The sequence below is a fragment of the Prionailurus viverrinus genome, unplaced genomic scaffold (assembly GCF_022837055.1).
Source record: "Prionailurus viverrinus isolate Anna unplaced genomic scaffold, UM_Priviv_1.0 scaffold_63, whole genome shotgun sequence".
Taxonomy (NCBI): domain Eukaryota; kingdom Metazoa; phylum Chordata; class Mammalia; order Carnivora; family Felidae; genus Prionailurus; species Prionailurus viverrinus.
The window spans coordinates 206,657-233,175 of NW_025927625.1; the positions used below are offsets into that span (position 1 = coordinate 206,657).

A 26,519-nucleotide genomic window follows, 5' to 3' on the forward strand; every position below is an offset into this window, starting at 1 on the left:
GGAAAATCGCACACGCCCTGGGAGAGGCAGGCTGGCAGGGACCCTGAAGCCACCGCAGCGCAGAGGGGTCGTGGCCAGCTTTGCCCGCACCCCCACCTCACGCCGCGAGCGTGGGATGGCCAGGCCCAGCGGCCGGCAGGGCAGTGTGCCCGTGACGCTTCAGTGTCAGGTAAACACAAGCAACGCGAGGAAGACTCCTCACCAAAATAAAAGTCAGCATGTATCTGAAACTCCAATTTGACCGGCACCCTGTGTGTCTCTCACGACCCCCATCTGGGGTGCTTTGACCACGGGGTCCTGGAGGGAAGGAGGCCGGGACCACACTTAGCGGAAGCACCCTGAACGAGCTGAGGTGGCGGGGGGGGGGGGGGGGGGGTGTTGGAACAGCCTCAGCCCAGCGAGCGGGGGTGCGGGGGGCAGGGTGCTCACCGCAGAGGGAAGACCATCTACGCAGGTGGTTGGGGGACTTCCGGTGTCCCTCTTGGGGGTCGGGTCCTGGGGTGACACTGCCCATCTCCCTGTGCCTCTAGGCACATCCTCGACAAGGGGCTGGTTGAGACACCAGGGCAGGCTCCCACCGCTCACCAGGAGCGGGCTTTCGAGGCCTGGGGAGGGACGGGTCACGTAGGGCGCCCAACACAGAGCAGGAGGGGAGATCCCGTGCCTGGCCGCCTCTGCTGCCCTCACAGCCTGTGGTGACCTCCCACAAGGGGGCCGTGCAGGGCTGTGTGTGTCTGTTGAGTCTCCAGAACCTTCTGCGTGTGGTGCCGGCACCTGGCTCTCTGGCGCGGGCTCCCACACAAGCTGGCAGCTTCTGGACAGACAGGGTCCGCTGGGCTGGAGGGCAGCGTCCAGGCCCCTCAGGCCAGTAACAGGGCGGCCAGTAGGGGGCGGACAAGGACCTTGGGAGCCGCAGGCCGTGGTGCCCTGGGGTCACAGTCAGACCCGCTCCCACCTCGAGCTCTGCTGGAGGCCTGTTTTTTGGTGAGGCCGCCTTGTCCTTGGCTTACCTCTGAGACCTCGTCCACACGCCAGACCCTGCTTGTTCCCTTGCTGCTGTTCAATCCTGCCGGGAGGCCAGGGGCTGGAGGAGGAGTTCTGGAAAGTTCCAGCCCAGACTCAGGGCCCTGACTCCCACCCGGTCCCATCCTCCTGCCCTCCCCCAGCTCCCACTGGGGAGTCAGGGGCGTCTCCCCCACCCCAGTGTCCTAGGCCCCTGCAGCCCCCAGGCGGGGCTCCCCGTCAGTCCAAGCTGTCCCTGAGGCTGCAGCGGCCCTTCGGAGAGGCGTGCCCTGCCCAGGACACTCCCGAGGGACCTGCCCCGGGGACCCCGCCTCAGGCCGGAGCAAGGGCTGGGGCCTCTGAAGATTCTGAAGGGTTCAGGAGCTGCCCAAAGTGGCTGCCTCAGTGGGGTCCAGGGGGACAGTCACTGCCGCAGCTAAGACTCGAGTTAACCAAGTATGTGCAGTTTTAGGTGACTTTCCATGTACTTTCTCAACCACATCCAGAAATAAAGTCTTGGAGGTGATATCAAGGACTTGGTGGGTTTGCTCACTCCCCTCTTTAGGGGGAAGTGGGGGTGTGTGCAGGGCAGTCCCCTCCCTGGACACCTGACCCCAGCCCTGAGGGCCTGGCACCCAGGACCTGGGGGACCAGAGGACAGCAGGGCGGCAGGGGACTCCCCACCTCCAACACAGTGCGTCTTCCCCTTTCGAATCCCCAGGTCTGGGCATGGCCATCTGGCAGCTCCTGGAAGCTGAGCTCCAGGGGGCCTCTGGGCACCACCCCAGCCAGAACCTTCTGCTGTCTCCTTTGGTCACGCCTGTCACACCCGCCAGGGCCCAGGCTGCTGCTTCCCCCAGGACTCCCAGGTGCTCTCAGGGTTCTTCCTGTGGGGCTAGGAGGCCCTGGCCAGGCCCCTGGTTGAGGCCAGTGGGACCCGGGGGGCCCTGCGGCCGGTGTGTCCTGCTCTGGTGGGGGCCTGTGCTCCCCAGGAGGGGCTGGAGGGCAGAGGGGGAAGCCCTGGGAGTTTCTGGGGTCTCGGGCTGGTCCTGCATGGTCCCCTGGTGACTCTCTTGGTGGCCTGGGGCAGGGTGTCACCAATGTGCCCTGGCTTTCACCGTGCTGGAGGCACTGCTCAGCCCGACAGCCCTCTCCACTCTCAGACTTGCGTAGCTGAAACTACACAGACTTGTAGAATTTAGCTTTTAATTGTGGCAAAATAGGGGCACTCGGGTGGCTCTGTCGGTCAAGCGTCGGGCTCTTATTTCAGCCCCGGGCACGATCTCACAGTGCATGGGATCGAGCCCCGCATCGGGCTCTGTGCGGACGATGTGGAGCCTGCTTGGGATCCCTTCTCTCCTTCTCTCTCTGCCCCTCCCCTGCTCGTTCTCTCTCTCTTTCTCAAAATAAATAAAAATAAACTTAAAAGAAATAATTGTGGCGAAACGTACAAAACACAAAAATTTCCAAGCATCTACACTGAGTGCAGCCGACCCACCGGCCATCACGTCACCCTCCCAAACCGGAGCTCTGTCCCCAGGAAACACGCCCTCCCTGCCCTGTCTGACCTCCAGGCCTCGGGGGCCCTGGGGGGAGCCGAGTGGGTGCTCTTGGACGCCTTCCTTGTCTTTACCGTGGTTTTACCGGTGAGCTGGAGACTTGGCCTGGACTGTCTCCTGTCTTCCTGCGAGCTGCCCGCTGCCCCACGCCCTCCTGTGCCTGCCCTTGGCCATCCAGAAACGCCCCGGACACATTCGGCAGCCACTGGCTGGCTCACACTTGGCGTCTGCGTCTCGGTGGCCCCCTCCCCTCCTTGCCCCCAGGACGCGGGGGTCCGGCTCCCCTGCCCCTCAGATGGTACCCACCCCGCCCGCCAGCTGGTGTGGCACACGGCCACGGAGTCCCGCCGTGCTGTGTTTGCTCGGACAGAGGTGTTTGAGTTCCAAACACCTGCAGCCCCACCTGGTGCCGCCTGGGCGGGTCCAAGCGGGCGCAGGGGCTCTGCCTCTCGGAGCCACGAGGCACGGCTTTCCCTGAAGCAGTGAGGGGCCCATGTGGCTACCACACCCACCCTGTGCCCCGTGCCCCGTGCCCCAGCGATGGACGCAGGGGCGGCACCATGGCCTGGTGGTGGCTGTGGGAGGCTCCTTGGGAAGGTGCCCTGACATCTAGAAGACATGGTTGTACCTCAGGAAGGGCAGAGCCCTGGGTAGACACACACGTGCTCACACACACACACACACACACACTTCCATGCACTTCACGGGGACTGATGGGAACCAGGGAGACTGCCTCCTGCCTCCCCCCTCCTGCCTCCCTCCTCCCACCTCCCACCTCCCACCACTGGTGGGACCAATCTTGGGTGGCCAAGCTCATTGGTTAGCAAATACTCATTGAGCACCGTTGGGTGCTGTGTTGGGTGATGGAGGACAAGACACATTTCCTGCATCTGAGAAGGGTAATTCTAGAACCTTCCATCAACAGGGTGAGGAGGAAAGAAACCAGTGTCCAGAAGATGTGCCTCGGGATATCAGGAGACTTGATGGCCCGGGACCAGCCCAAGGTCCCGGCCTCCCAGACTAGCTGACTGGCTGGTGGGTCTGGTGCTTGTTTACGTTAACTTTGTTTCTCAGCGAGAGATGGTGTTGGGTCTCCAGGCACCTGCCCAGTTCTGCGTGAGAGCTGTGTTGTCATTCGGGTCCTGTTTCTTGTGCTGTGGACAATAAAGACTTTATCTAGGCAACTGGGGCTAAGTGACCTTGATTCACTGGACTCTGGATTGACGCCCACTTCCTGCCCAGGCGGGACCGGTTGGCACGGGGCGGTGTCCCAGCCACGCCCCCTCTGCCCTCCACCGCCGCCCCTAGTCCTTCTGGTGGACACACGCGTGCTTAAGTCAACTTGCACCGACTTGTGATGCGAGGAGTCAGAAATGTACAGTTCCTCCTTGTGCCTCTTCCTGAGCGGCCGGGAGGTGATGAAACCTCCCCCGGGATGAAAACAGGACGCCGTATCCCTGCAGTTAGGGGCACGTTGATGCGTTTGCCGGCCGTGGCACGTCTCTTTGTGGCTCCCCCTTGCAGTTCCTCGATGACCAACGTTGATTCGATAAAACAAGTTAGGCAATATTGCTTTTTTTAACTATCTGTGAAAGTTGAATATAGTTGGTGTTATTTCTTCTTTACGTGTTTAGAAAACAACCCCTAGGCGGCCATCTGGGCCGTGGGGTGTGTGTGTGTGTGTGTGTGTGTGTGTGTGTGTGTGTGTGTGTGAAGGTTTTAATTTCCTCACGAGATACCGTGCTCTTCAGAGCTGCTCTTTCTTCTTGCGATACTTTGGGTAGGTTGTGTTTCCCAAGGAATCTGTCTACATCTACACTTTAAAAATGATTATCACCAAGTATTCGTCACATCTCCTGTCAGTATCAATGTCACAAACCAGGGATGTGAAACAACAGAAGTGCTACCCTCCACCATCCAGCCGCTACGGGCCCTGTGTCAAGGGGTAGGCGCTGCCCCCAGAGGCTCCGGGCGGCCCTGGGCTGCACGGCTCACCCTGTCTGTGTCAGGCCGAGACTGCCTCCTCCTGCTTTTCAAACCTGTCTCCTCAACACCACCAGTCATCCTGGATCAGCGCCCACCGGCCCCAGGGTGACCTTGCTTGAACTTGATGACTTGTGCAAAGACCCTGTGTCTAAATGAAGCCACATTCACAGTTTTGAAGTGGGTTGAAATTGCTTGTGATTCTGCCGGACGTTCACGCGTCTTTGGGGAGGATACGCTGTGTGGCTGTTGGGTGTGTGCGCTAGCATCCGCCGGTGAGGCCAGTCTCGTTACACATGGGTGCAAAGTTCATTTGTCTGCACTGAGCTTTTGTCTTTGTCCACTCATCCCATCAGTTACTGAGAGGTATGTGCGAAAACCCATTAGCGTGGACGTTCGTCCATGTTTGCTTTCAGGGACAAGGGTGCCGGGGCACATGTCCTCAGAAGGGCTTGTGGCAAGGCGTCTGGGTGGCTCAGTGGGTCGAGCATCCGACTGCGGCGCAGGTCATGATCTCTCAGTTCATGCGCTTGAGCCTTGCATCAGGCTCTGCAGAGCCCGCAGCCTGCTTCGGATTCTGTGTCTCCCTCTCTCTCTGCCCCTCCCCCGCTCACACTCTGTGACTCTCTCTCTCAAAAATAAGTAACAGGGGCGCCTGGGTGGCGCAGTCGGTTAAGCGTCCGACTTCAGCCAGGTCGCGATCTCGCGGTCCGGGAGTTCGAGCCCCGCGTCGGGCTCTGGGCTGATGGCTCAGAGCCTGGAGCCTGTTTCCGATTGTGTGTCTCCCTCTCTCTCTGCCCCTCCCCCGTTCATGCTCTGTCTCTCTCTGTCCCAAAAATAAATAAACGTTGAAAAAGACAATTAAAAAAAAAAAGTAACAAAAACTTCTAAACATTTTTTAAAAAGAAGGGCTCACCCGTGGTGCGTTCACCCGGTGAGTCAGTGCGGGATCCTCTCTTCTTGCCTTCTCTGGTATTAAACGTGTATTTTCGTCATTCCGTGTCCTCCAGCGGCTTCCTGCGACTCTCGTGGCTGTGCCTGGCTTGTTGGGGTGGGTGTTCACACGGTCACCTCTCACCTGTGGGGCCCGTGCTCCTGAGCAGTTGAATTCAGTAGACGGACTTCGCGTCTCGTGAGTTTGCCACCACGCCCTGTCGCCGTCGCTGTGGCTGTGTGCGTCCTGACCCACCTCCCACCCCCTCCCCGGTTACTGCAAATCTCCGTGCTGCTGTCCGGAACCGCCTGCCTTCAGCCTGGGGGGAGTTTTCTCGGGTGTTGTTTCCTGGGAATGTCATCGTCTTCCCTCGTTTTGCAGGACTGTGTTTGCTGGCGTGGACGGCGAGGTGGCCAGCTGTGGCCTCCGTCCCGTGGTCTGTGGCCCCCGCGGAAGCCGACGTGGCAGACGCTCTCTGGTTCTGCTTCTGTAGTGTGTGTGTCCTCCCTCCCGGGAGCAGGAAGTGGCAGCCACGCGGTCTTAGTCAACCTGCTTTCCATTATTTTCTCTGTGCTCATCACACTTTGACATGTTTTCGGGCTGTGACGCTTGTCTCTGAGAGGACCTTGCTGGTCACCTTCGAGGTTTTGAGCTGTAAGGCCCGAGCGACCTTGCTGTGCTCCAGTCGTGATCAAAGCTTTTTTTTTTCCTTAAATGTATTTTTGACTCATTGCCCCGAGAAAATAGAAATTAATGACTTGTGGCATTTACACAAAAAGTATTTCTCTGTGGATGGCGGCGAGGCTTCTAGCACTTTCTCTGTCAGCTCTCGTGTGATTCAAGCCAAAAATTTAATGTTTGAACGAGGCACTTAAACCCAGAGATAGTTATCTCACTCAGAAACTGTGGCTCAAGCACACTGCCCCTTTTCTCCCCCTAACGGAATAGAAGAAAGTCCAGAAAAAGGTGAATTTGGGTTCAGGCTGCCAAGCAAAATTGGCAGTTTCGAGCTTGAGGCGACGGCTCAGCCGGTTGGAAACGGTCCAGCAGGCAGAGCGCGCTGGGTCTCTGTGTGCCCTCGCCCCCGGCTGCCCCTCGGGGTCCACGGCCCCCAGACACGCATGTGTGTCCCCCAGACACGCACACGGGCCGCGCTGGTGAGGAGATCTCAGCCCGTGGCGGGGGGGCCGGCGCTCCCCGTGTCTCCGGCCTGGTGGCCTTGCTGTGCGGCCGCCCCCGGGAGGTGCAGGGGGAGGGCTGGCAGGAGGCCTTATGCATTTCTCGGAGGGTCCTCCTGCCTGGATCCTCGGGTGTCTGTCTGCCTCCAGGGGCAGGGCGGCTGGAGCTGTTACACCCAGACGCCCAGGACCCGCCCAGAGCCCGTCTCCCCTCCTCGGGGCTGGCCTCTGCACAGGCCCCCAGCCCTCCCCCAGAGAGAGTCCAAAACCCTGCGCGGCTCCCCACCTTCCTGGGATGGTAGGTGTGACCTTGAGAGAGGCCGTTGGTCACCTTATCAGTGCTGTGGATAATAATAGGATCGAAATCACCGCCCTGGGCGCCTGACTGTGACCTGCTTATCTCGGCCAGCAGCAGCTTGTTTAATTTAAATGATTGTGAAGTATTTTTGTCTCAGCAGGGCTGGCTCACGCTGCAAGCTAGAAGGTATGGGGAGCGTCCCCTTCCTGTGGGCCCAGGGAGACGCCTCCCGCCTCCTCCCAGAAGGCTGGCGTGGGCGCCCGATTCCTCACAAAAACAGGAACATAATCCCGATGCTTTTCTTTCTTACTTAGACACATTGCCTGGAAATCGCCCCACCTCCATCCAGGGGACGTCACTTAGTGAAACACATGATTCGCAGTAGCCAAAAGGTGGAACCAGCCCCCGTGTCCGTCGACAGACGGACGGGCACAAACGATGTGGTCCATCCGTGTAGTGGCACAGTGGTCAGCCTGGACACACGACGTGGCCCATCCGTACAGCGGAACAGTGGTCAGCCTTAAGAAAGAAGGATACCCTGCCACCTGCCACGGCATGGATGGACCTTGAGGACCTTGTGCTCCGTGGAATTGGCTGGTCACACGGGACGTATCGCACGTGACTCCCCTGTGTAAATCATACGTAGAGTCAGAAAGGGGGACGTGGCCTCCAGGGACTTGGGGCCCGGGGTCCGGGGTCAGCGTTTCATGGGGACGGAGCTTCAGTCCTGCAAGATAGAAAGAGTTCTGGGGGCGGATGGTGGTGACGGTTGCACAACAATATGTTAAAAGGTAAACTGAGGCACCTTACAGGTTTTGGTTTTTTTTTTTTTTCCCCAGAGTTTATCTGGAGCTTCCCCAGCAGGAGTGCGGGAGGGGTTTGTACAGGACACAAAGCCAGGAGGTGACCTGATGGGTCATAGGGCACGTGAGGCTGCCTGGCTGCCTGCCTGGCTGTTCTCAGGCCCCCTCCTCTGTTTGCGCATCAGAGCACCCATCCGGCGGCCTCCTTGTCTGACTGTGTTAACACTCGTGAGTGTACTTAAAGCCCCTGAACCACAGTTAAATATGGTTAAAACGGCCAATTTATTATTCTGTGTATTTTGCCACAATTAAACAGAATCCATTTTTCAGAAAGGGGAAGAAAAGTCAAAATGCAGACGTTTTTGTCCAGATGTGAGGTTGGGTGAAGGAGGCAGGGAGGCCCATGTGGTGGCAGGATTCACGGCAGCCACGTCCACAGGGCTACATGCCCACACACGGTCACAGCGTGGCACTGGGTCGCTGTGACAGCCCCCAAGCTGGGGTCTTCACCCCCACTGACTACATTGTGTGAGACCCCGATGCTTGGCGGCCTTTCAAGCTGCCTCCCTCCCGAAAACAGTCACCCAGGCCCTAGCATGGTCCTGAGTGGGGGTCCCGTCCTCAGAGAGGATGCTGGTCTGGTCACGAGGACTCTAGGATGACCCAGTGACCACCCCCACGGGACTTGGGGACAGCGGGGGTCACCACAGGCTCCCATGAACAATAGCCACAGGCCGTGGTGGCCAGCCTTGGCCGTCCCCACAACGTCTCAGGAGCCTCAGGAGGGGTGAGCTCGCAGAAGCGGGGTGCCGCCACCGTGGGCCTGGGGGTTCAGCTGCCGTGGGAAAGCAGTCTCCCAAGACGGTGGCCCCTGTGCAGGGCCACCTGGGGTGACCTGGGCAGTTTGTCACTTTGGAGGGGTCACTCCTCCAAAGAAGGGACAGCAAATGAACAAGGGCTGGGGTGGGGGCGGCAGGGGTCTGGTTAGTGTTTGGCCGCTGGCCCGGGCAGGCCCCTACGGCCTCGTGGTGTCGAGGCCATACTCCGCCTCCCCAGGGACAGGGTCCAGGGAGAGAACCTGGATGACCAGCCAAGATCCTTGAGCAGATGCTGGCCCTGGAGGAAGGCCAACGTCTTCTTGGACCTGGTGTGTTCTGTCCACCCACCTCCCTGCCTCTGCACCCCTGCACCTGCCCGTAGCCGGGGTCTCCTTCTCCCAAGTGCCTCCCCGCTTCCCCCCCCCCCCCCCCCCCCCGCCCACCGCACCAGCACTGTGCACAGCCTACCTTCTTCCTTGAGGCCTGGAGACCTTGCCTCCTACACCAGATGGAGCCTGGGATGTGGGGACCCACTGGCCCCCACTTTATGTGTCCAGGGACGGCCGCGGTGCCTGGCACGGTGATGCTCGGTGACGGACTGTTGAATTCTTAGAGGAACCGGTCAGCAAAGGAGCTCACCTTCCTTGGGGGTCACGTGACCCCTACCGTTGCACAGCTTGTCCGGACACCACCGCCCGGTGTTGGGGGGGGGCGGTGCGGCGACCACAGGACGCTCGGCCAGAGTCCCTTTCCAGGCCGGGTGTGCACACAGCTGCCCTTTCCTGGGAGAGCCCGTGCCAGCTACTGAGGGTGGCCTGTGGCCCTGTGTCCAGGGCTCTGCCTTCAGGGCCTGGGCGAGCTGTGGGTGGGCAGTGGGCTCGGGTCCCCGGAAGGGCAGCTCCAGTCTCCACCCCCCGCCCAGGGTCTGTGGACTCTCGGAGCTGCCTGCTGTCCCAGCCCCCCGCTGTGCTGTGTGACATCTGGCATCCACTCGGCCTCTCTGGGGCCCACAGAACGGGCATCATTGCTGTTGCTGTAGATGGTTGTCTTCTTTCCCTGTGAGTAGTTGGCACAGCACAGATAAAGGCCCTGAGCCGCGCCCGCCAAGGGAGCTTTGGGACATTTCCTGCCCCAGGGCTTGGACTCATGAGACCCGCGGGGCTGACAGACCACCCACCTGGGACCTCCCGCCGGGACAGGTGCACCAGACGGAGTTCTTTGTGATGTGATGGACAGTTCTCCCTGGCGCTCGCCCACAGAAGGACGTGGGAGACGCCGCCCCGGGTGGCCCACTGCCAGGGACACAAGCGACTCGGGGCAGGGGGAGGCGCACCTGGGGCCTCGGGCTTGCTGCCCCCTCTCGTGGAGCTGAGCTCCGTCCCAGGGCATCGGGCTGCGCCCACCTCCGCGTCAGAGGTGGCTCTCAGCTATGCTTTCTCCCCCCAGTAAGGTCACACACGGGACCCACTGCGGAGCCCAGTGGTGTGCCCAGGGCCACCGTCCTGGCGCCTGGCCCTGCCTGCACGAGCTGTCACTGAGCTCTGCGCCAGCATGCATTTGCACAGCTCGGACCCTCCCGTCCGTCTGCCCGTGGTGTTGCCGGGCTTGTGGCTCATCTCCCGCCTGGCTCGCGAAGACCGCGCCGCTCCGAGCATCGGAGTGTGTGTCTCTGTGGGGAGTGTGTGTGTGTGTGGGGGGGGGGGGTTCCGAAGTGGCCACACGCTTCCCACACACCGTGTGCAGCACAGGCGGCCCCCTGATGAGGTGCCGGTCTCTCCTTACTGATCCGTGGGGCTGTCCTTACAGACTCCGACACAGGCCTGGGCTGGCTGCGTGGACGACCGTGGTCCTGGCGCCCCGGGGGTCCACCTCTCACTCTGAAGGGAGCCCATCGATGAGCAGAAGTGCGTGATGGTAAGGGAGAAGAGTTAGGCAGCTTTTCTTTCCGGAACAGTGCCTTCGAGGCTGCAAGGGAATCCCATGGCCACCATTTTAATGTCAATCTGTTTCATGGCCCCTGACCACAGACTGTGCTCCTGCAAGCTTGGGGCCTCCTTGATGGTGTCGCCTCACACCCAGACCCAGCCTGGGGTGGGAGCCATAGGGGGTGTCCTGTGAGCCTGCCTGGGGAGCTCAATGGGGGCCTGGGGGTGGAACCTGGCCAGCACCGTCAGCAAAAAGGTCCCAAGGTGACATCAGTAACACACACCACAACCTGGGAGTCCCATGTGATGGCTGTGAGGGGGACCAGTGGCTGGGAACAGCCTGCATGTGGACCTCAGGGGGACAACAGGGTATCTGGGCCTGAGGGGAGGTCAGGGGCCCCAAGGCCCAAAGCTGGATGCTCCTGTTCCCCCCCCTCCACCCCCCCCCCCCCCGCCCCATCCCCTGGAACTCCCCTGGGGAAGTCCAGAGGCACAGGGCACACTCAACAGGCTCCAGAGAGGGATGGAACCTGCTGTGCCCAGACCGCGGCCGGGGTCGGGACCGTGGGAGCCCCAGGAGCAGGCCCGGGGTGGGTAGGTGAGGTCCAGGCACAAGGCCCCGTTGCCCTGGCAGTTTCCACTGCCCCTCACTACCGCCCGTGACACTGGCTCCCGTGGGAGGGGCTGAGGCCAGGTTGCCGGCCAGCCTGGGCCCCAGGACACTGGTCTGGGTGAGCCGGGCAGGAACGGCCAGAGAGGTCACACTGAGGGTATGTGGCCTCCGACATTTCTGAAGGGGGTTTGATGGACCTGCGTTGCTGAGCAGGAATGCGTGCCTGTCCCGGTGTTTCCTCGGAGCTGACCGCCCTCGGGGGTCTGGGCAGGCAGGAGGGCCCCGCCTGTGCTGGCGCAGGCCTGCTGGTGAGGCTGCCCCCACGTTGGTCCCCGGGGAGGGCTTTGGGGAGAAGGCAATCAGGGCCAGCATCTCATGTTCTCAGACCCCGAGGGTGTTGCAGTGAGCTTCTCGAGTTTCCACCAAGATTTATGTGAAAAGAAGTTACTTGTGGAACCAGAACAAGGTGTGACGGCAAAGCGGTGTTTTGGCGTCTGAAGCTCTAAAGAAAGTGGGAGGCCTTCCTTTGTTCTTTGATCACGGGTGTCCTGACCGAGGGGTGGGACGGGGGCACAGGAAACCTGTGCACGAGGACAGAGGACCGAGCCTGGGTGTGTCCGCAGGGCAGGGGACGGTGGGGCCCCTGGGGGGTGGAATCTTCTCGTTAAAGGGCTATAAACCCCGTTTAGTGCTCAAGTCCTACAGGCTTTCTACCTTCCACGCTCTTGGAATGTTACTTGCATCTCGCAAAAACAACATGAAGCCCCAGCAGGGTTTCCGGGGTGCTCTGGAGGTGGGGATACCACCTTCCTGGCTCCAGATTACGCCCTGCAGACGCTTCTTCGGCACCGCCTCCCACTGGGATCCGCCCGCAGGGTGGGGGCAGGGTGGGGCGGTACAGCCAGTCAGGTGGCAGTGGCCATCAGATTACCCTCCAGGGGGCATTGGAGGCTGTGGAGAGGACAGCGTTTTTAAGATACGGCCATTTGTCACTTAGAGCTACAAAATTATTTTGAAAGCTTTCCAAGCTACAGAAAAGTGCCACAGTCGATGGAGTGCTCACACCCCCGACAAGCCCGTGAGTCCTCTCCCTCCGTGGGCCCTTCCACCTGGCGACTCCTGCCTTCTTGTTCCCGTGTCCTCAGGTGACAGTGACGTGTTTGAGGAGTCAGGCCATTGTTTTGCAGGACTTGGAAAGCTTGCCCCTCCCTCCTTGAGAGGGACAGGTGTCCCCAGGGCAGGCCGCAGGGCTTCTGAGCAGGGAGCCGCCCAGAGGGGCCAGACTCAGGGTCACGGGGAGGAGCCTGGGGGTTCGGTGTGAGCCTGGGGCGGAGGGGCCAGACACAGGGTCCAGGCTGCCACTGTGGCACTGTCTGGGCATCCACTGCCCCTGACTGCTGCCCTCTTTCGGAGCCACAGCCTGAGGGCCAGACTTGGGGTCTGCAGGGCCCATCCTGGCCGTGGGTGGTCCCCTCAGACAGAATTCTCCCCGTCCCACCAGCCCCGAGGGTCCTGGTGCCACAGAGCGGTGAGGACTCCAGAAGTGGCCTCTCCCCTCCAGGGCTTCTGTCCCCCCTCTGCCCTCACATCCCACCCTGCCAGGGACGGCTCGCCACACTTGTTCTGACCAAGTAACTTTGGCTTTAGGTAAAGGGGTCTCCCTCCCCTCCCCTGCTCTTGGAGCCTTTCTGGTTCTTTCTGCTCACCCCACTTCCTCCTCATTTCCCCTCCCCCTTGGCCCTCAGTCCCAGCAGCAGTGTGGGACATCTGCTCCCTTTTCCTCAGGACTGGCCCCAGGCCCCTGGGGTGTGCACCTGGGTGGGTGCCAGGCCCTCCCGGCCTCAAGGCGCTGACTTACTGCCCGAGGTGGTCCCGGGCCTCCCAGAGCTGGCCTCTTCCCTGGACCCAGGGCAGCCGACGCCCCTTCCCTCTCACACCCTCCTTGGTGGTTCCTGGACAGCGAGCTCCCGGGCCGCAAAGACGAGCTGAAATCTTGAGCCTGGAAAGTTGGAGGGTCAGCCACAGCCTCTGAAAAAGAAGGGAGGAGAGAGTCCTTTGCCAGTCCCCCAGCTCCCTGTGAGTGGCCCTTAACCTCTGGACCTCAGTTCCCTCACCCGTGAAGGTGTTGGCCCCACTAAAGAGCTCCTGTGGTCACCTGGCCCTGGCCGCAGACCACTAGGGTGGAAGGGGGCTGGCAGTCCCCTTGCCCTTGCAAGCTCCCCCCACCCCGGGACAATAACTTGAGTTTGGAGAGGCCTGGTCACTGACCTGCCCAGCACCTCCGGGCACGGTGCCTCTGTTCCCGCACCCCTACCCTTCAGCACCACACTCTAGTTTTGCTGAGCGATGCCTGCACCGTTCCATGAAGCTGGCCCTTCTCTGAGAAGGACACCTGGAACCCGTCTATATTTTGGGTGGGTGGCCTTTTCCCCACCTTTCTGGCTGCTGCCCCGGGAAGGCAGCTGAAGCCACCCAATGCCTTCCACCCGACACTCAGACCTCTCTGGGGGACCCCTGTCTCTCCTTTGTGGGAGGCAGGGTGTGAGGACAGACAAGGTACAGTCCTGGTCCCCTGCTGGCCCAGGCCAGCTGCAGAAAGCTAGTGCTCACACTGGGTGGGGGGTGGGAGCTGGGGGAGGGAGGGGAGTCGGGCCACCCTACTGTCTTCTTTTTTCTGTCTTTCATTGGAAATGGATTTTCTGAATTTGTTTTTATATCGTTCGGTTGTTAATATGAAAAAAGGAAGAGAAAATGCAGAACTTTGTAATCCCCAGGACCTCCCAGCTGCCATTTTTTTAGGCCTATCGGAACATTCTCGCACATTTTTCAAACCTGATCAGACCACTCTGGTTAGCCTGTTATGGTGTGTATGGTGAAATAGTAGACGTGTTTTGGGGTGGGTCACTGCACCGGATGCCATAACTCACTTTCCTTTTGGTGGACGTTCTGTTCTCTACTTTTCCCGTGTCCTTTGTTAATGAGTGCACCAGGGGCTGGAAGATAGGGGGCCGGTGCTTCCCAGGGCTGTGCCTGGCCTTCCTTCCCTGGCTGCAGGGCCCAGATGAAGGAAAAGGAGGGCTCCCCAGGGTGGAGGCCGGGAAAGGCAAGGCCGGCGGTCCTCTGTGGGCCTGGACCTGTCTCAGAGCTTCGGTAACTTGTGTCTGGGTTCTGTCAGTCGAGGAATGAGCCCCAACAGCAGCCTCTGCCCCCCACCCTATGCCAGGCATGGCTCCTTAAGGTTGTGGGTGCTCCTGAGCCAGGCAGGGAGGAGGGAAGGGGGAGACCAGATCCGCGCACGGTGTGGTGAGCGGGTGGGGGGTAATGCTCTGTCCTCGAGGGGGCCAGACTGCGTGTGGGAGGACCTTGCGGGCGGAGGCCTCCAGGGAACGCGGTGGCCTGGAGGCTAGTGCGGGCAAGGGCCCCCTCCGGGCAGGGTGACAGAGCAGGAGCGGATTGTCACCCGCTGGGGGAGGCGCGACCCCGGGGGCGCGGGCCGTCCCCGAGCGCAGGCTGGGGGAGGGGACCTCTGCGGAAGGCGCCCCGCCCCGCTCCGCCCCGCCCCGCTGCGCGCAAACTTTTCCGGAGGCCTAGGGGGACGGCAGGTGAGGTCACGTGGCCAGGGGGCGGGGCGAGCCGGGCCGGGGGGCGGGGGCGGCCGGCGCGGACCCCGCCCCTGCTCCCAAGTCCCGCGGCGCGTCGGCGGAGCGCGGGCCGGAGCGCGGGCCCGAGCCGGAGTCGGAACGCCATGCCCACCAACTTCACCGTGGTGCCCGTGGAGGCGCGGGCGGACGGCTGCCAGGACGCAGCGGCCCAGGGGACCGAGGGGACCGAGGCGCCGGGGCCCCCCGAGGGCGAGCCCGACTGCCAGAGCCCGGGTGAGCGCGGCCGCACCTGCCCGCGGGACAAAGGCGGAGCCGGGCTGCGCGGGGCCCGGGGGCGGCCGGGAGGAGAGGCAGCCCCGGAGGGGGCGGAGGGCGAGCCGGGAGGGGCCGGGAGCGGGGACGCGGGGAGGCCGGCCTCCTCGAGGAAGGGGTGCGGGGCTTCCTTCCACCCACTCTCCCCAACTCCTTCCCTTGGAGGCTCCCCCTCCCCACGGTCCCTCTCTCCCCCTGATCTCACCCCCTTACCCCCCCCACCCCTGTCCCCGCACCCCCACTGCCTGCAGAGCCCCCTCGCCAAGCCTGTCCCCGGGGCTCAGGGCCCCTGCTGCGCCTATGCTCCCAGGGACTGTGGGCTCCGCTTTGCTGCCCCCTGCGTGTCCCAGCCCCACGGGGACACAGGAAGCACCTTCTTTCTCGCACTCTCTGTGGGACGGGAGGAGGTATGGGACGCCCAGTGTAGCTATGGAAACGGGGAGGGGCCTCGCCCTGCCTGAGAACCCCCAGCCCCGGGTCCCGCAGTCTGGGTAGGGCCGCGGGGTTGGGGCGGCCCCAGTGCCTTCCTGCTTCCTTTCTGTTGCCTTTGCTCTGCCCTTGCGCGCTGGGGCAAAGGGCTCCGGCCAGATAAGCCCCGGCTGGGAGCCCAGCTTTGGGCGCCGCCTCGCCTGGCCGCCGACAAACCCGCTCTCTGGGGTCGTCGGCAGGAAGGCCGGCAGGTTCCCACGGGCTGGGGGAGGGGCCGCCCCATCCTGCAGAGCCTGGCGCTGGCCGGCGAGGGTCCTCCTCACCCTCTTTGTTTCCGGAATCAGGAGACGTCTAGCGCTTTCACTTTCTCTGGGGGGGGGGGGGGGGGGATCCCCGATCCCCGATCCCCGATCCCCGATCCCCCAGGCCTGCTCCCTCTGTCCTGCAGTCTTCAGACCCCGGGTTCTCTGTGGCTGATGAACGGGTCACCCTCAGTAGCTGCCCTCTAGAATTGGGGGTCGTCAGAGGACAGCCCACAGCCCCAGGTCTCACTCCTCTGCGGTTGGGCAGAGGCTCCCTGCTCCAGGGGTTAAGGAAAGAGGGCCTCAGACCGCTGGGGGCCCTCTACCCTGGCTGGTTAGGTCAGGCATCTCCTGAGAGCAACCAGTGTCAGGTGCCCCGGGGAAGGCGCTGTCCTCATTGGGCTGTCCCTCCGTGTCCTTGTCTGCCTGCGGGGGTCTGGGGCTGGTCACCGCCCCTGCCCGGCTCGAGGGCTTGAAAGCGGGTGGCCTGTGAAGGCAGTCTGGGTGCCCGGCCCTCCGTGGTTCTGAGGGTGCTCCTGCGTGGTCTTCCTGGGTGCACTGTGTTACAGCGGCCACATCAAGTGCATCGTGTTCCCAGAGGAGCCTCTCCTGCCTCGCCTGGGTGTCCCGCTTCCCGTCGGCCGGCCCCTTCTCCGGCGGATTGAGACTTGGAGTGCATCTTGTTTTGAAGTTGGGGTGATTTTCTTCCTGCCCATTTCCTCCTGCCCGAGGGCCCGAGGGCTGGGCACTGCCGCTGCCCGGAGAGCTGGGCCTCTTGCCCAGCCGGGCTGGTGGGGGGCCGGGGTCCGAGCCCCCGTCCACCGTCTCATCCTCTGACCCCTTCAGTTCTGTCCCGGGCTCCTCAGGAACCTCACTGCCTGTGGGAGCTGAGTGTCGGGAGCTCAGGCAGATGCCAGGCGTGGGCCGCGTGCTTGCCTGGTGACGAAGCCTCGGTCCCCAGGCCGTGCTCTCGCTCAGCTGAGCCAGCACAGAAGTCAGTTGGGTCTTTGAGTTTTGTGTTCTCCGTTCTTCATCTTCCCTCAGGAAGAGACAGGGTGGAGCCCCCTGCATGGTCACTGTGCTCGGGGAGGGGCCTCTGCTAGGCTGGACTCCGATGTTGCACGTGAGCTTTCAGAGCCCATTTGGTGCTCAGGGTGCCGTGTGACTGGCACTGTGTCGTGTGGCCAGCGTGACGGTCACTCTAGTGGAGGAAAAGTCCTTAGCGAGCTGGGAAGGCCCGGCAGGAGCCTCTCCTGAAGGCTGAGATCCCCGCCAGTGGCCAAGCCTGGCTCCATCACAGGACCGCTGGTGCTTCTGACTGGCCAATCCCCTGGGGAATCTCCTGGCTTTCTGGGTGGGCCTCCCGGTGGTGGCGGTGAAGCAACACTGAGGGGGCCCTTCTGGGGTGTTTTTGGAAGCCCGGAGCTGTCTGGAAATAGGGGGCCTGAGACTCCAGCTGGGGGTCAGGGGGCAGGGTGTGCTGAGAGCGGGTGGGAGTCAGGGAGGAGTACTGCTCCGCTCATAGGCCCACCTGGCCTGGCAGAGCTCGGCAGGACTATCGGGTGTTCCCTGCGTCGGCTGCGGTCCTGAGCTGGACGGAGCCTTTACGCCATCGGCCTGCCGCAGCTCCACGCACACCAGGCAGATGCGTTGTGAAGCTGGGTCCTATCTTGTGGCCGTGGAGGCCCCCACTGCTGCCGGCCTTAAGCATGGAGGCTGGAGGACGCCAGCGCTGACCTTAGCTGCCCCGCTGGCGGGCCTGTGGCTGGTGCTTTAGAGCCAGGAAGACATGGCCCTTCACCCGGGTGGTGCTTAATGCAGGCCTGGGCACGGGGAGGCCAGGGTCAGCACCGGCTTCTGCCGTGAACCCTCCTTGCCTCCCTCCCTGCTTCCGGGGAGGTAGGGGCGTGTTCTGGATGACAGCTTTGTCTTGCCTGGGGGGCGGGGGTGGGGAGCCGTGACTTCTTGAGGACCTTTAACGTCCTGCATTTTCTTGTGATTGGAGATCCCAGGCGGAAAGGATGGGTTAGTTCCGTCCTTCGGTGTTGTGTTTCTTGGTGGAAGTATCTTCCGGGAGGGAGGTGGTGGGGAGTGCGGATGCTTCTTTCCTGACTTCCAAGTGTGGGGTTTTTAGGGACTTCTGGGAACCTTCCTGAGTGTTGGGCCTGGGTGGAGCCCCCTCCAGGCCCTGTGGGGGCTCTGGAGCTGGCAGGTGTACAAGTGAGGCATGGCCGCAGGCCCTGGGCCCCCACGGAGGTCAGTGGGCTCAGCCCTTGGAGGGTTGACCCGGCCGGTAGCCCTATGTCCCCGTCCCTGGCTGAGACTCCTGTTCCTCACTCCCCAGGGCTCTGACCCCAGCCTCGTCCTCACCCCGTCACTGTTCCCCTTTTTGGATTCCTGTTTGTGACTTCTGCTCTGCAGCTCAGCTCCTGGGGGCACCCAAGGGTCTCCTCCCGGCCCTCTGAAGGGGGCTCTGCTTCCCTGGGCGCGGCAGCCAGGGCAGCGGGCAGCGCTCCGAAGCCACGGCCCTGGACCTCAAGCGACTTCTCTCTCGACGCCGCGGGTGGCTGCTGCCCGGGGTGGGGGGGGTCGCCGCTGCCGGAGTGGTCGAGCTCGCCTGGGGTGGGGGCAAGGGTTCAGTGAGCTGTGTGGTTCTGGAGAGCGGCCAGGACGGCGCCTTCCGGGTTCGGTTCTGCTGGGCGAGGACACGGGGTTTCAGGAAGGGAGGGAGGCGGCCCGCCGTCCCGTTGGCAGAGAGTCCGTGGCTGGCGCAAGCTCCCAGCACCGTCTTGGAAACGGCTATCAGCGGTCATTGTGTCTCATTGTGTCGTTTAGGGAGATGTCGTGATACCAGACGGCGGGTGGGGGAAGGGGCTACCACACGTGCGTGTGTGCCCAGAGTCGGTTTCCGGTGGGGAAGCGGCAAGGTGGAAGCACGCGTGGGGCGTGTTCCCACGTCTCTGTGCGCCTGTTGGGCTCCCAGACGGTCTTCCTGGGGGAGGCCCTTGGCTCGACTAGGTCCCCTGCTGGGCTCGTGTGTGTGCACACGTGGGCTGTGTATCCGTGTGCATGTGTGTGCACGCATGTGGGCTGTGTGTGCACGCACGGGGAGGCAGGCACAGGGGCTTGGTGGTCATGTGGTGTTGGGGTGTCAGGGCATCTGTTCTTGCCCTCTCAGCCCAGTGACGTGGCTGGAGGTGTCATTCAGGGGGTGTCTGTTGCCACCCGGGCTGAGGAAGTGGTGGTGAGACACGTCTGTGCCTCTGATGTGAGATCTGTTCCCGTGACCGTTATGAGGAAACGTGCCACATAGATCCCTGAGTGTGTTGTTCTAGAAAGTTCCCTAGACATTCTCAGTGTGATGCTGCTATGCTGGGATGGGTGTCTGAGCTGTGGGCACCATTGGCCGTGGTAGCTGCTTGTGGGGGGGTGGCTGCCATGAGTTTGGCACGAGGGGCACCTGTGAGGGTCTGCCTCTCGTGGCCGCTCCCCGAGGGGCTGCGCAGTTACAGGGCCCGCAGGGCAGTTCTGTGAAGACTGGAGCGTCCACCACGGCTGGTGTCCATTGTGGCCTTGGGTGCGTCAGTGTTCAGATCAGCGTGTGTCCTGCTCCTGGGGACGTGGAGGCTGCGGGGCCAGCCCATGATTTGAGGTGCGTTGGGGACGGTGGAGTGCCCTGTGGTGCTGGGTGTCAGCATGGCCTCGTGGAAGGGGACGCTTGGGTGCCGGGATGGTGGTGCCAGGGGGAGAGTGGCCAGGGGGCAGGCTAGGCCTCTCCATGCGGAGACCGGCCTGTTCTGGTTCTGATGTCCCTGGCTGTGTGGCTGTCGTGACTGGGGGGCGGGGGGGGCATCTCTGAGCTGTAGCCTCCCCGTGGGGGTGGGGGAGTCCTGGTGAACCCTCGACCCAGTCACCGTTCGCAAGGTGGGCTGTGGCTGACCCCACAGACGGACCCTCTGCTCACTTGGCCTTCCCTGGTGACCCGGGCACTTGGGTCTGTGGCCGTGCCCGTATCCGTGTGCTGGACCAGCAGGGGTCAGGTGGCCCCCCTGGAATGCCGCCCTCCCCCGGGTGTGTGTGAAAAGTAGTGGCCTCTGGGGTGAGCCTGGCCCCAGACAGGGAGGCGCGATGAGTCAGAGTTTGAAGCCATGGGACACTGAGATGACCCAGGGGAATTCCGTGGATGGGCTGGCCGGCGTGGAGCCTTGCTGCCCAGTGCAGGGGGTGGTGGCCGGGGGGCGGGGGCGTGGGGTATGTGGGCTCTGCACAGACTGGGAGGCCGGCCTCTCGTGCCTGTGAGCAGGAAGGAGCCGACTCTGGCGGCCGCGGGGCTTGGATGTGGAGAGGCCGCTGTGCTGGGTGTCCTTGGACACCGTCACCTGCCTCTCTCTGCTGGGGGTGCTCCGTGGGGCCTGTGCGTTGTTGGTGTTGTGGGCACGGTCGGAGATTGTGGGGCCCCCTACTCACCTTGCTGCGGGGCTGGGGGCCACGGGGCATTGCCCACCCTCAGAGGTTAAGGCTCAAGTGAGTTTCGGGGTATTTCTTTCAAGGAAATGGCCTCAAGTGTTCCCTGCTTACCCTGTGTCCCTGGGGGGGTGTGGATAGAGTTCTCGGGGCGTTAGGTGCCCCACAGGGGCGGCCGGAGTGGGCCCGAGGTTCTCGTGCTCGGTGGGATCCTGCGGGTGAGTGGCGGGGGGGGACTGCCCACCGCAGAACCCTCTGTCAGGGCGCATGACTGGGTGACCCCTGGGCGGGCCCGGGCTCCTGCGTCGGAGGACCGGTGACCTTGGGCCAGGAACACCTTCCCAGGGCTGCTGTGCGTGGGGGCCGCCGCAGAAGGCCCTTCCTCATCCCTGCACAGCTGGGGCAGCTGGCGTTCGGTTGATTGTGATGGTGGGGACCCTGGCCCAGGGTCTGCCGCTGTCACCCACAGTGGGGTGTGCGTTTTGCGAGCCGGGTCGGGCGCCGCAGCCGTGAGCCCGCAGGGCAGAGCGTGTTGTTAGGTGTTACCACCGCCCAAAGGCAGGCGCGCTGGCTGGGCGCCCCCTGCGGTGTGTCGCCATAGCCAACAGCTGTGCCGGGCAGGTGGGCGTCTCCAGCTCTGCCCTCGGCGGGGCCAGAGGAAGGCCTGCTGCCTGGGGGGGGGGGGGCTTGGACGAGGACCCAGCAGGCCTGCGGAGTTGTGGCACCCGGGAGCACGTGAGCCCGTCTCCCCGGCGGTGGGAGTTTGGGCCTTGGCGGTCGGGGCAGCTAGGTGTGGGCACCTGCTGGGGACAGACCTGCGCAGGCCTGGGCTCCCTTCTGGGGGGCTCTAGGGCAGTGCTGTTGGCGGAGACAGCACAGAGGCTTAACGTCTGTCTCTCCTTTTGTGAAAAGGAGGGAAACTCCCTGTTCGGAGCAGAGGCCTGGTTTGTGCAGATAAGCTCAGCAGCTCCAGCAGGACTAGGGCCGGACAAAGTGAGGTGCCCCGGCCAGCTGTGCTCTTTGCACCCCGGCTCCCTTGTCCGTGGCTGTTGGCATCATGTGGGTCCTCGAACCTCTTGCCAGGAGCCCCGGTGAGCAGGCCTCAACCAGGTGTCCGAGGGGGGACAGGGTGAGTGGCTCCCGTGTCCTGGGGGGAGGTGGACAGGGTGAGTGGGCCCCACCAGGTGGCCCCCGTGTCCCTGGGTGGGGGCGGTGGTCCGCCAGGCTGCTTCCCTGGTGGAGGGCTGAGGTGTCCGTGCAAGTCTTGGCCGGGTCTCCCGCTCCTGTGTCTCTGGCCCCGTTGTGCCTTGGGCGGGTTTGCTGTCTTGTGGTTTCTTCTGGAGGGACAGGTGGGGGAGGAGGCGGAGGTGCCGCCCTGAGTCCTGTGTGGTCTGGGGTGGTATGGGGGCGGCCGCGGAATCACGCCGGGGTTGGGGGGAGCTTGCCGACACCTCGGCAGAGAGGGAGCGGCTACCGGGACTCAGTGCCGGGCCGCTGGGCCCGTGTCCGTTCGGGGGGTGGGGGGACGCGTGCAGGTGGCGTGAGCAGCGGCTTCCTGCAGGGTGCTGGCAGCAGCCACCCCTGCGTCCCCATTTGTGCTGGCCTCCGCTCCCGGAGTGCCGCGGGGCCTGCAGGAGAGCATCTCGTGCCTCAGTTTCCCTGTCCAGGAGCCGGCCTGTCACAGGGGTGGCCGTGATCTCTCGGCTGGGTCGTCGGCCGGTTCCCAGGGAGGCTCCGCAGTCACTGGGGAGGGATCGAGTTGGGCCGAAACCAGAGGAGTGGCCGCGGGTCAGTCTTGGGTTTCCTCCTCCTTGAGCTGCAGGGTCTCCGTCACCGCCAGACGGGAGCCTGTGTCCGTAACAGGAGCCGCCCCAGGAGGCGGCTGAGGGCCCGGTGCCCCTGGCGGAATCTCCCCACCCCCTCCTTGGGCCTGGTCGCCAACTGCAGATCCTGACGTGGAGGAGGTCGCGGGAGAGGGCAGACCAGAGTGGGCAAACAGCCAAGTGACCGATGGGAGTGGGGGTCCGTCATTCCTTGTGCGGGGTGGGGGCGGGGGGGAGGCATGCCCCTTCGGGAAAGGCCGTGAGGCCGTCAGAGGTGTGGTCCCCAGAGACGTGTGGGAGTGCGTGTGCCCGGGCGCGTCTGTGCCGTTCGTCTGTCAGTGCGTGTGATCGTGCACGTGTGTGGTCTGTATCTGTGCACACGAGTGTGCCCGCGTGCCGTGCCTGTGCCAGCGCCTGTGACTGTGCACACGGGTGGTCTGTGTGTCCTGGAATTTTCCGGGCACTCCTCCCTCTTTGCAGTTTTTCTTCATTGGCGCCTCCTGGTAGCCGAGTGTCCCCTGGGATGTTCCCTCTTTTGGGGCAGTGAGTGTGGGATCTGAAGAAAACGTCCCAGAGGCGGAGTCTTCGCCTGGTCTCTGGGGTGGCGGCAGCGAGTTGCTGTGGTGGCCTGGTGGCCGTGGTCGGGCTGGGAGGGGGCTGCGCTCCTCCAGCGTCTGAAGCCGACCTTCTCCCAGAGGTCCCCGAGGTGGTTCCCCAGGGAGCCTCCCCCCTTTTGGAAGCGTGGGCAAGCGGGAGATGGGGGGAGCCTGGGGGGCTTTGTCCCCGAGGCCACACTGCCCCTCCAACCATGAGGCTGCTCACGGGGGTCAGCTGCTTTTGGGTCACACCTGGTGTCACATGGGTGCTGGGGTCAGGATGCGTCTGATGCTTTGGAAGTGAGGGCTCCGTCTTTGCCGGGAGGCCTCTGGGAGCCATAGGCAGGCCCCCCTGCCACTCCTCTGTGGTGCCGGGCTCCAGGAGGCCAGCCAGATGCACACGGAGGTCGCTCATATGGTGCACCCGGCGTTAGGCAGATCGTGCCTCCGTCCTGTGTCAGAGACCACAGACTGGAGCAGAAGTGTGACACTGGCCTTAAATAAAGGGATTTGTTTTTGGTGGGCGCATTGGGCGCGGGGTGAAGGAAACAGGTGAAACGTACTAACGTGAGCTAGTCCGTGTGGAACTCGGGGAGGAGTGTCTCAGGCCTCCGTCCCTCCCCCGCGACCCCAGCGGTGGCCCTGCAGGCCCGGGTGGGCGGGCTCAGCGGACACCTGAGGGGGCCCTTGGCTGGGCCGGGGCCGGGCGGGCAGGAAGGGCGTCCGCTTTCCCGTCGGCTTCCCTGTGGGGCACACGCGTCCCTGAGACGGCCCTTCCTTCCGCTTTCCTGGGGACCTGGGGCGGGAAAGGCATGGTCCCGGGATAGGATGCCGTGCATGGTGCGAGCAGGCGTCTGGGGCGGCGGGCGGTAGGGGGTAGTTCGACACAGAGAGTGTTTCTGTTTTAGCCAGAAGTGTGCCGTGAAAACCGCGGGGACTGTGACCTGAGCCTGGCAGTGTTTGCTGGCTGGACACAGAACGCACCCTCCGGCCCAGGAGGAGCCTGCTGGCCGGGGTTCCGGAATCCAGGTTGCAGCGCTGGTCCTGGATGTGATGCGTGGAGGGCAGGGGGCAAGGCCCAGGGGTCAGGAATCCGCTGTTAGGGGCTGTGGAGCCGAGAAACACCTCATTCCGGCCGTAACGGGGTTTCAGAGAGGTCCTGGCCACGGGCCGTGCTCCGGGCTCTGGCACCGGATGCACCAGGGGGCCACTGGGGGGGACTCCATCCTGCTGGAGGTGCCCTGCATGTCTGGGGCCCAGCACAAGCGGAGCAGAGCCTGCATTTGGGGGCAGGAGGGGGGTGGCCGCCGACCCTCCCAAGTCGGTCTGTGCCCCTTTCTTGGGAGCGGTTCACCGAGAGACACTGGTAAATCCTGGATGCAAACCTGGAGGCGGAGGGAGGTGGGGAGTGATGTGAGGCTCACTCAGGAGGAGGAGACCAAGCCAGGGGACGGCTGCTGACGGACTGTAACCCGAGAAGGGACAGGGACGCGGGGGCTTCTGGCCCTCAGGGCTGCAGGAGGACACTGTTGTCAGCAGCAACTGGGGCTCTGGGCTCCGGTTGGTAGCAGACTACCGGGGTCTGGGCTCTGGACTCCTGGTCGGTGGCTGGCCTCCCTGCCTCCTTGAGCCCCTGCCTCCCTGTCCCGGGGCATCCCTGCCCTGCCTGCTGCATTTGCACACACTTCTCTCAGGGACAAGGGAGCCAGGGCTGTGCAGCGCGCCTGGAGTCTGGAGAGTAACCAACTTCAGGCTTGGGGGAGGGAGGCGCTGTCTGCCAGGATGACCTTGCCCCTGGTCACATCCGATCTTCCCTGACCAGGGGTTGAGATTGCATTTAGCGGAGTCAGAACTGGTTGGGGGGGGGGGGGGAGTTGCCTCCAGGACTGCGGGACAAGCTCTGTACCCTAACGGGGGCAATTATGGGGGCCTCAGGAGGACGAGGCAGAGTCCCTGTCTGGATGTGTGTCCAGCACTGCGGGGGCAGGGGGCAGCTTTCACAGAAAAGCTGAACATTTTGTTAAACGTTTTGTGTTAAGAACACAGTTGTGTTGTGTTGTGAACAAAGCGTGTTGAACATTTTGTGTTAGGATCGCGGGGTGAGGTGTGGCTTCATCTGAAGTAGCCTGCACAGGAGGGGACGAGGACAGCGCTGCTGGCCAGGGCCTCGCACCCCACGCCCACCTGTGCTCCTTCCAGGTTCCAGTTACTTCCTCAGACCTTGGGCCCCAGACCGGCAGCCGCCAGCCGTCCGGTCCGCTCCTGGGCGAGCGCGTCCGTGGTCTCTGGGTCCCGGGCCAGGGTTGGGCCTGCTCACCGTTCGTGTGTCCCGTGGAGCAGGTGCAGGTGTTTGCGGTCGCTGAGGCTGTCAGGCTGCAGAGAGCAGTGATCCCCAAAGCACTGGTTTCCGCAGACGTCTCTGGGCTGGCAGGCTGGGTGGGGGGCTTTAAACAGGCTGATCCTATGTGCCGTGAGGCGGGGCAGGGGCAGGGACTGCCGGGCAAGCTGGGAGCGGGTCAGGGTGGGTGGGAGGCAGGACGGCCACCTCCCTGCTTGGCGGCCTCCCTGAGGATCACACACGGCTGTGCGTGGAGAGCCCCCTGCTGGGCTCTCTGCAGCCTGTGGCCTGGCCACCTGCTTTTGTCAGTAAAGTTTTATTGGCACGTGGCCCTGCTGCTTGTTCACACCTTGTCTTTGGTGCACCAGGTGCTTGTGACGGCACTGTGGCCTTTTACAGAGCAAGCTTGCCGGACCCGTGGTCTAGGACCTTGGCCCCCTTGCTGTCTGTCCTGGCATCAGCACGCTTGAAGGATCTGGGTCAGGAGGCTCGTAGAATGCCACAGAATTTGTGCGTGGCCATTTGCTTGGGGTGGTTTTCAGGAGAAACGCTTTGAGGCAGGAATGCCACGGGGCGTCCTGTCACTGTGTGGCTCGCGTGGCCCCAGACGACCCTGGTACTGGGCACCTGCCCTTTGTACTGACGATACAGGGATCTCTCCTCTGTCTTTCACCCAGGGGGTTCAGGGTCTCAGATTTTTGCCTGAATTTCTTCACACACTGGTTACGAGTGGTGGTCTGAGTGAGGCCTGTGTGCCAGCGTGTGTGAATGGTGCCTGCCCGTATGTGTGTCTTCCGGGCCTCAATTCTGAAATTTTCCGTCTGTTGTTTGTTCGAGATAAAACTTGCTTCTTTATGTACGAGTGAGCCCTACACCGTGGGAGTTTCTCTGGCTTTGCTTTTTAACATTTGTTTGTTTTTGAGAGCACACGCGAGCATGCGGGGGAGGGGCAGAGAGAGAGGGGGACCCAGAATCCAAAGCAGGCTCCGGGCTCCGAGCTGTCGGCACAGAGCCCGACGCGGGGCTCGAACTCACAGACTGTGAGATCATGACCTGAGCCGAAGTCAGATGTTCAACCGACTGAGCCACCCAGGCGCCCAGCTTGATATATTTTTTTAAAAGCTCTCACTGTAGAGTTTGTAGAAGCTGTGAGGCCGTGGAGAGTCTCTGGGGACCCGTTTCTGTCCCCTCTGCTGCTCCGTCTTCTGAGCCGCTGTGGGAGACGCCTCTCCTGGTAACAGGCACTTTCTCCCTGTTGCGGCTCTTCCTCTGGTTTCACCAGTCGGCCCGGCAGTGTCCTTTATCAGAGGACGTAGGCCACGTGCTGCTCTCCACTGCCCCGTCTCTGTGCTGTCCCTGTTTCCGGAACATTCCACGCCTGTCTTGGCCCTCTGTGGTGTTGCGTCCCTGAGGGGCCGCTTCTGTGCTTGTCTGGCGTTGTCTCAGGCTTTCCGGTGAAGTCACCAGTCACGAGTGTTCTCCCTGGGTGTCGGTTGGCTTGTGACCCTGGTGTTAACCTTGACCTTGGTTAGGTCAGCGG

At 62.9% G+C, this 26,519-nt stretch overlaps 1 protein-coding gene across 1 annotated transcript in view; it reads left to right on the top strand.

Moving 5' to 3' along the window:
• The first annotated feature begins 14,773 nt into the window (after window positions 1-14,773).
• The window catches only part of SLC12A7 (solute carrier family 12 member 7), a 38,805-nt gene continuing 27,059 nt past the window's right edge, over window positions 14,774-26,519 (top strand). Inside the window, 1 exon segment of the mRNA XM_047848486.1 lies at window positions 14,774-14,988. Coding sequence (XP_047704442.1) covers window positions 14,859-14,988 — 130 coding nt within the window. The 5' untranslated portion in view covers window positions 14,774-14,858.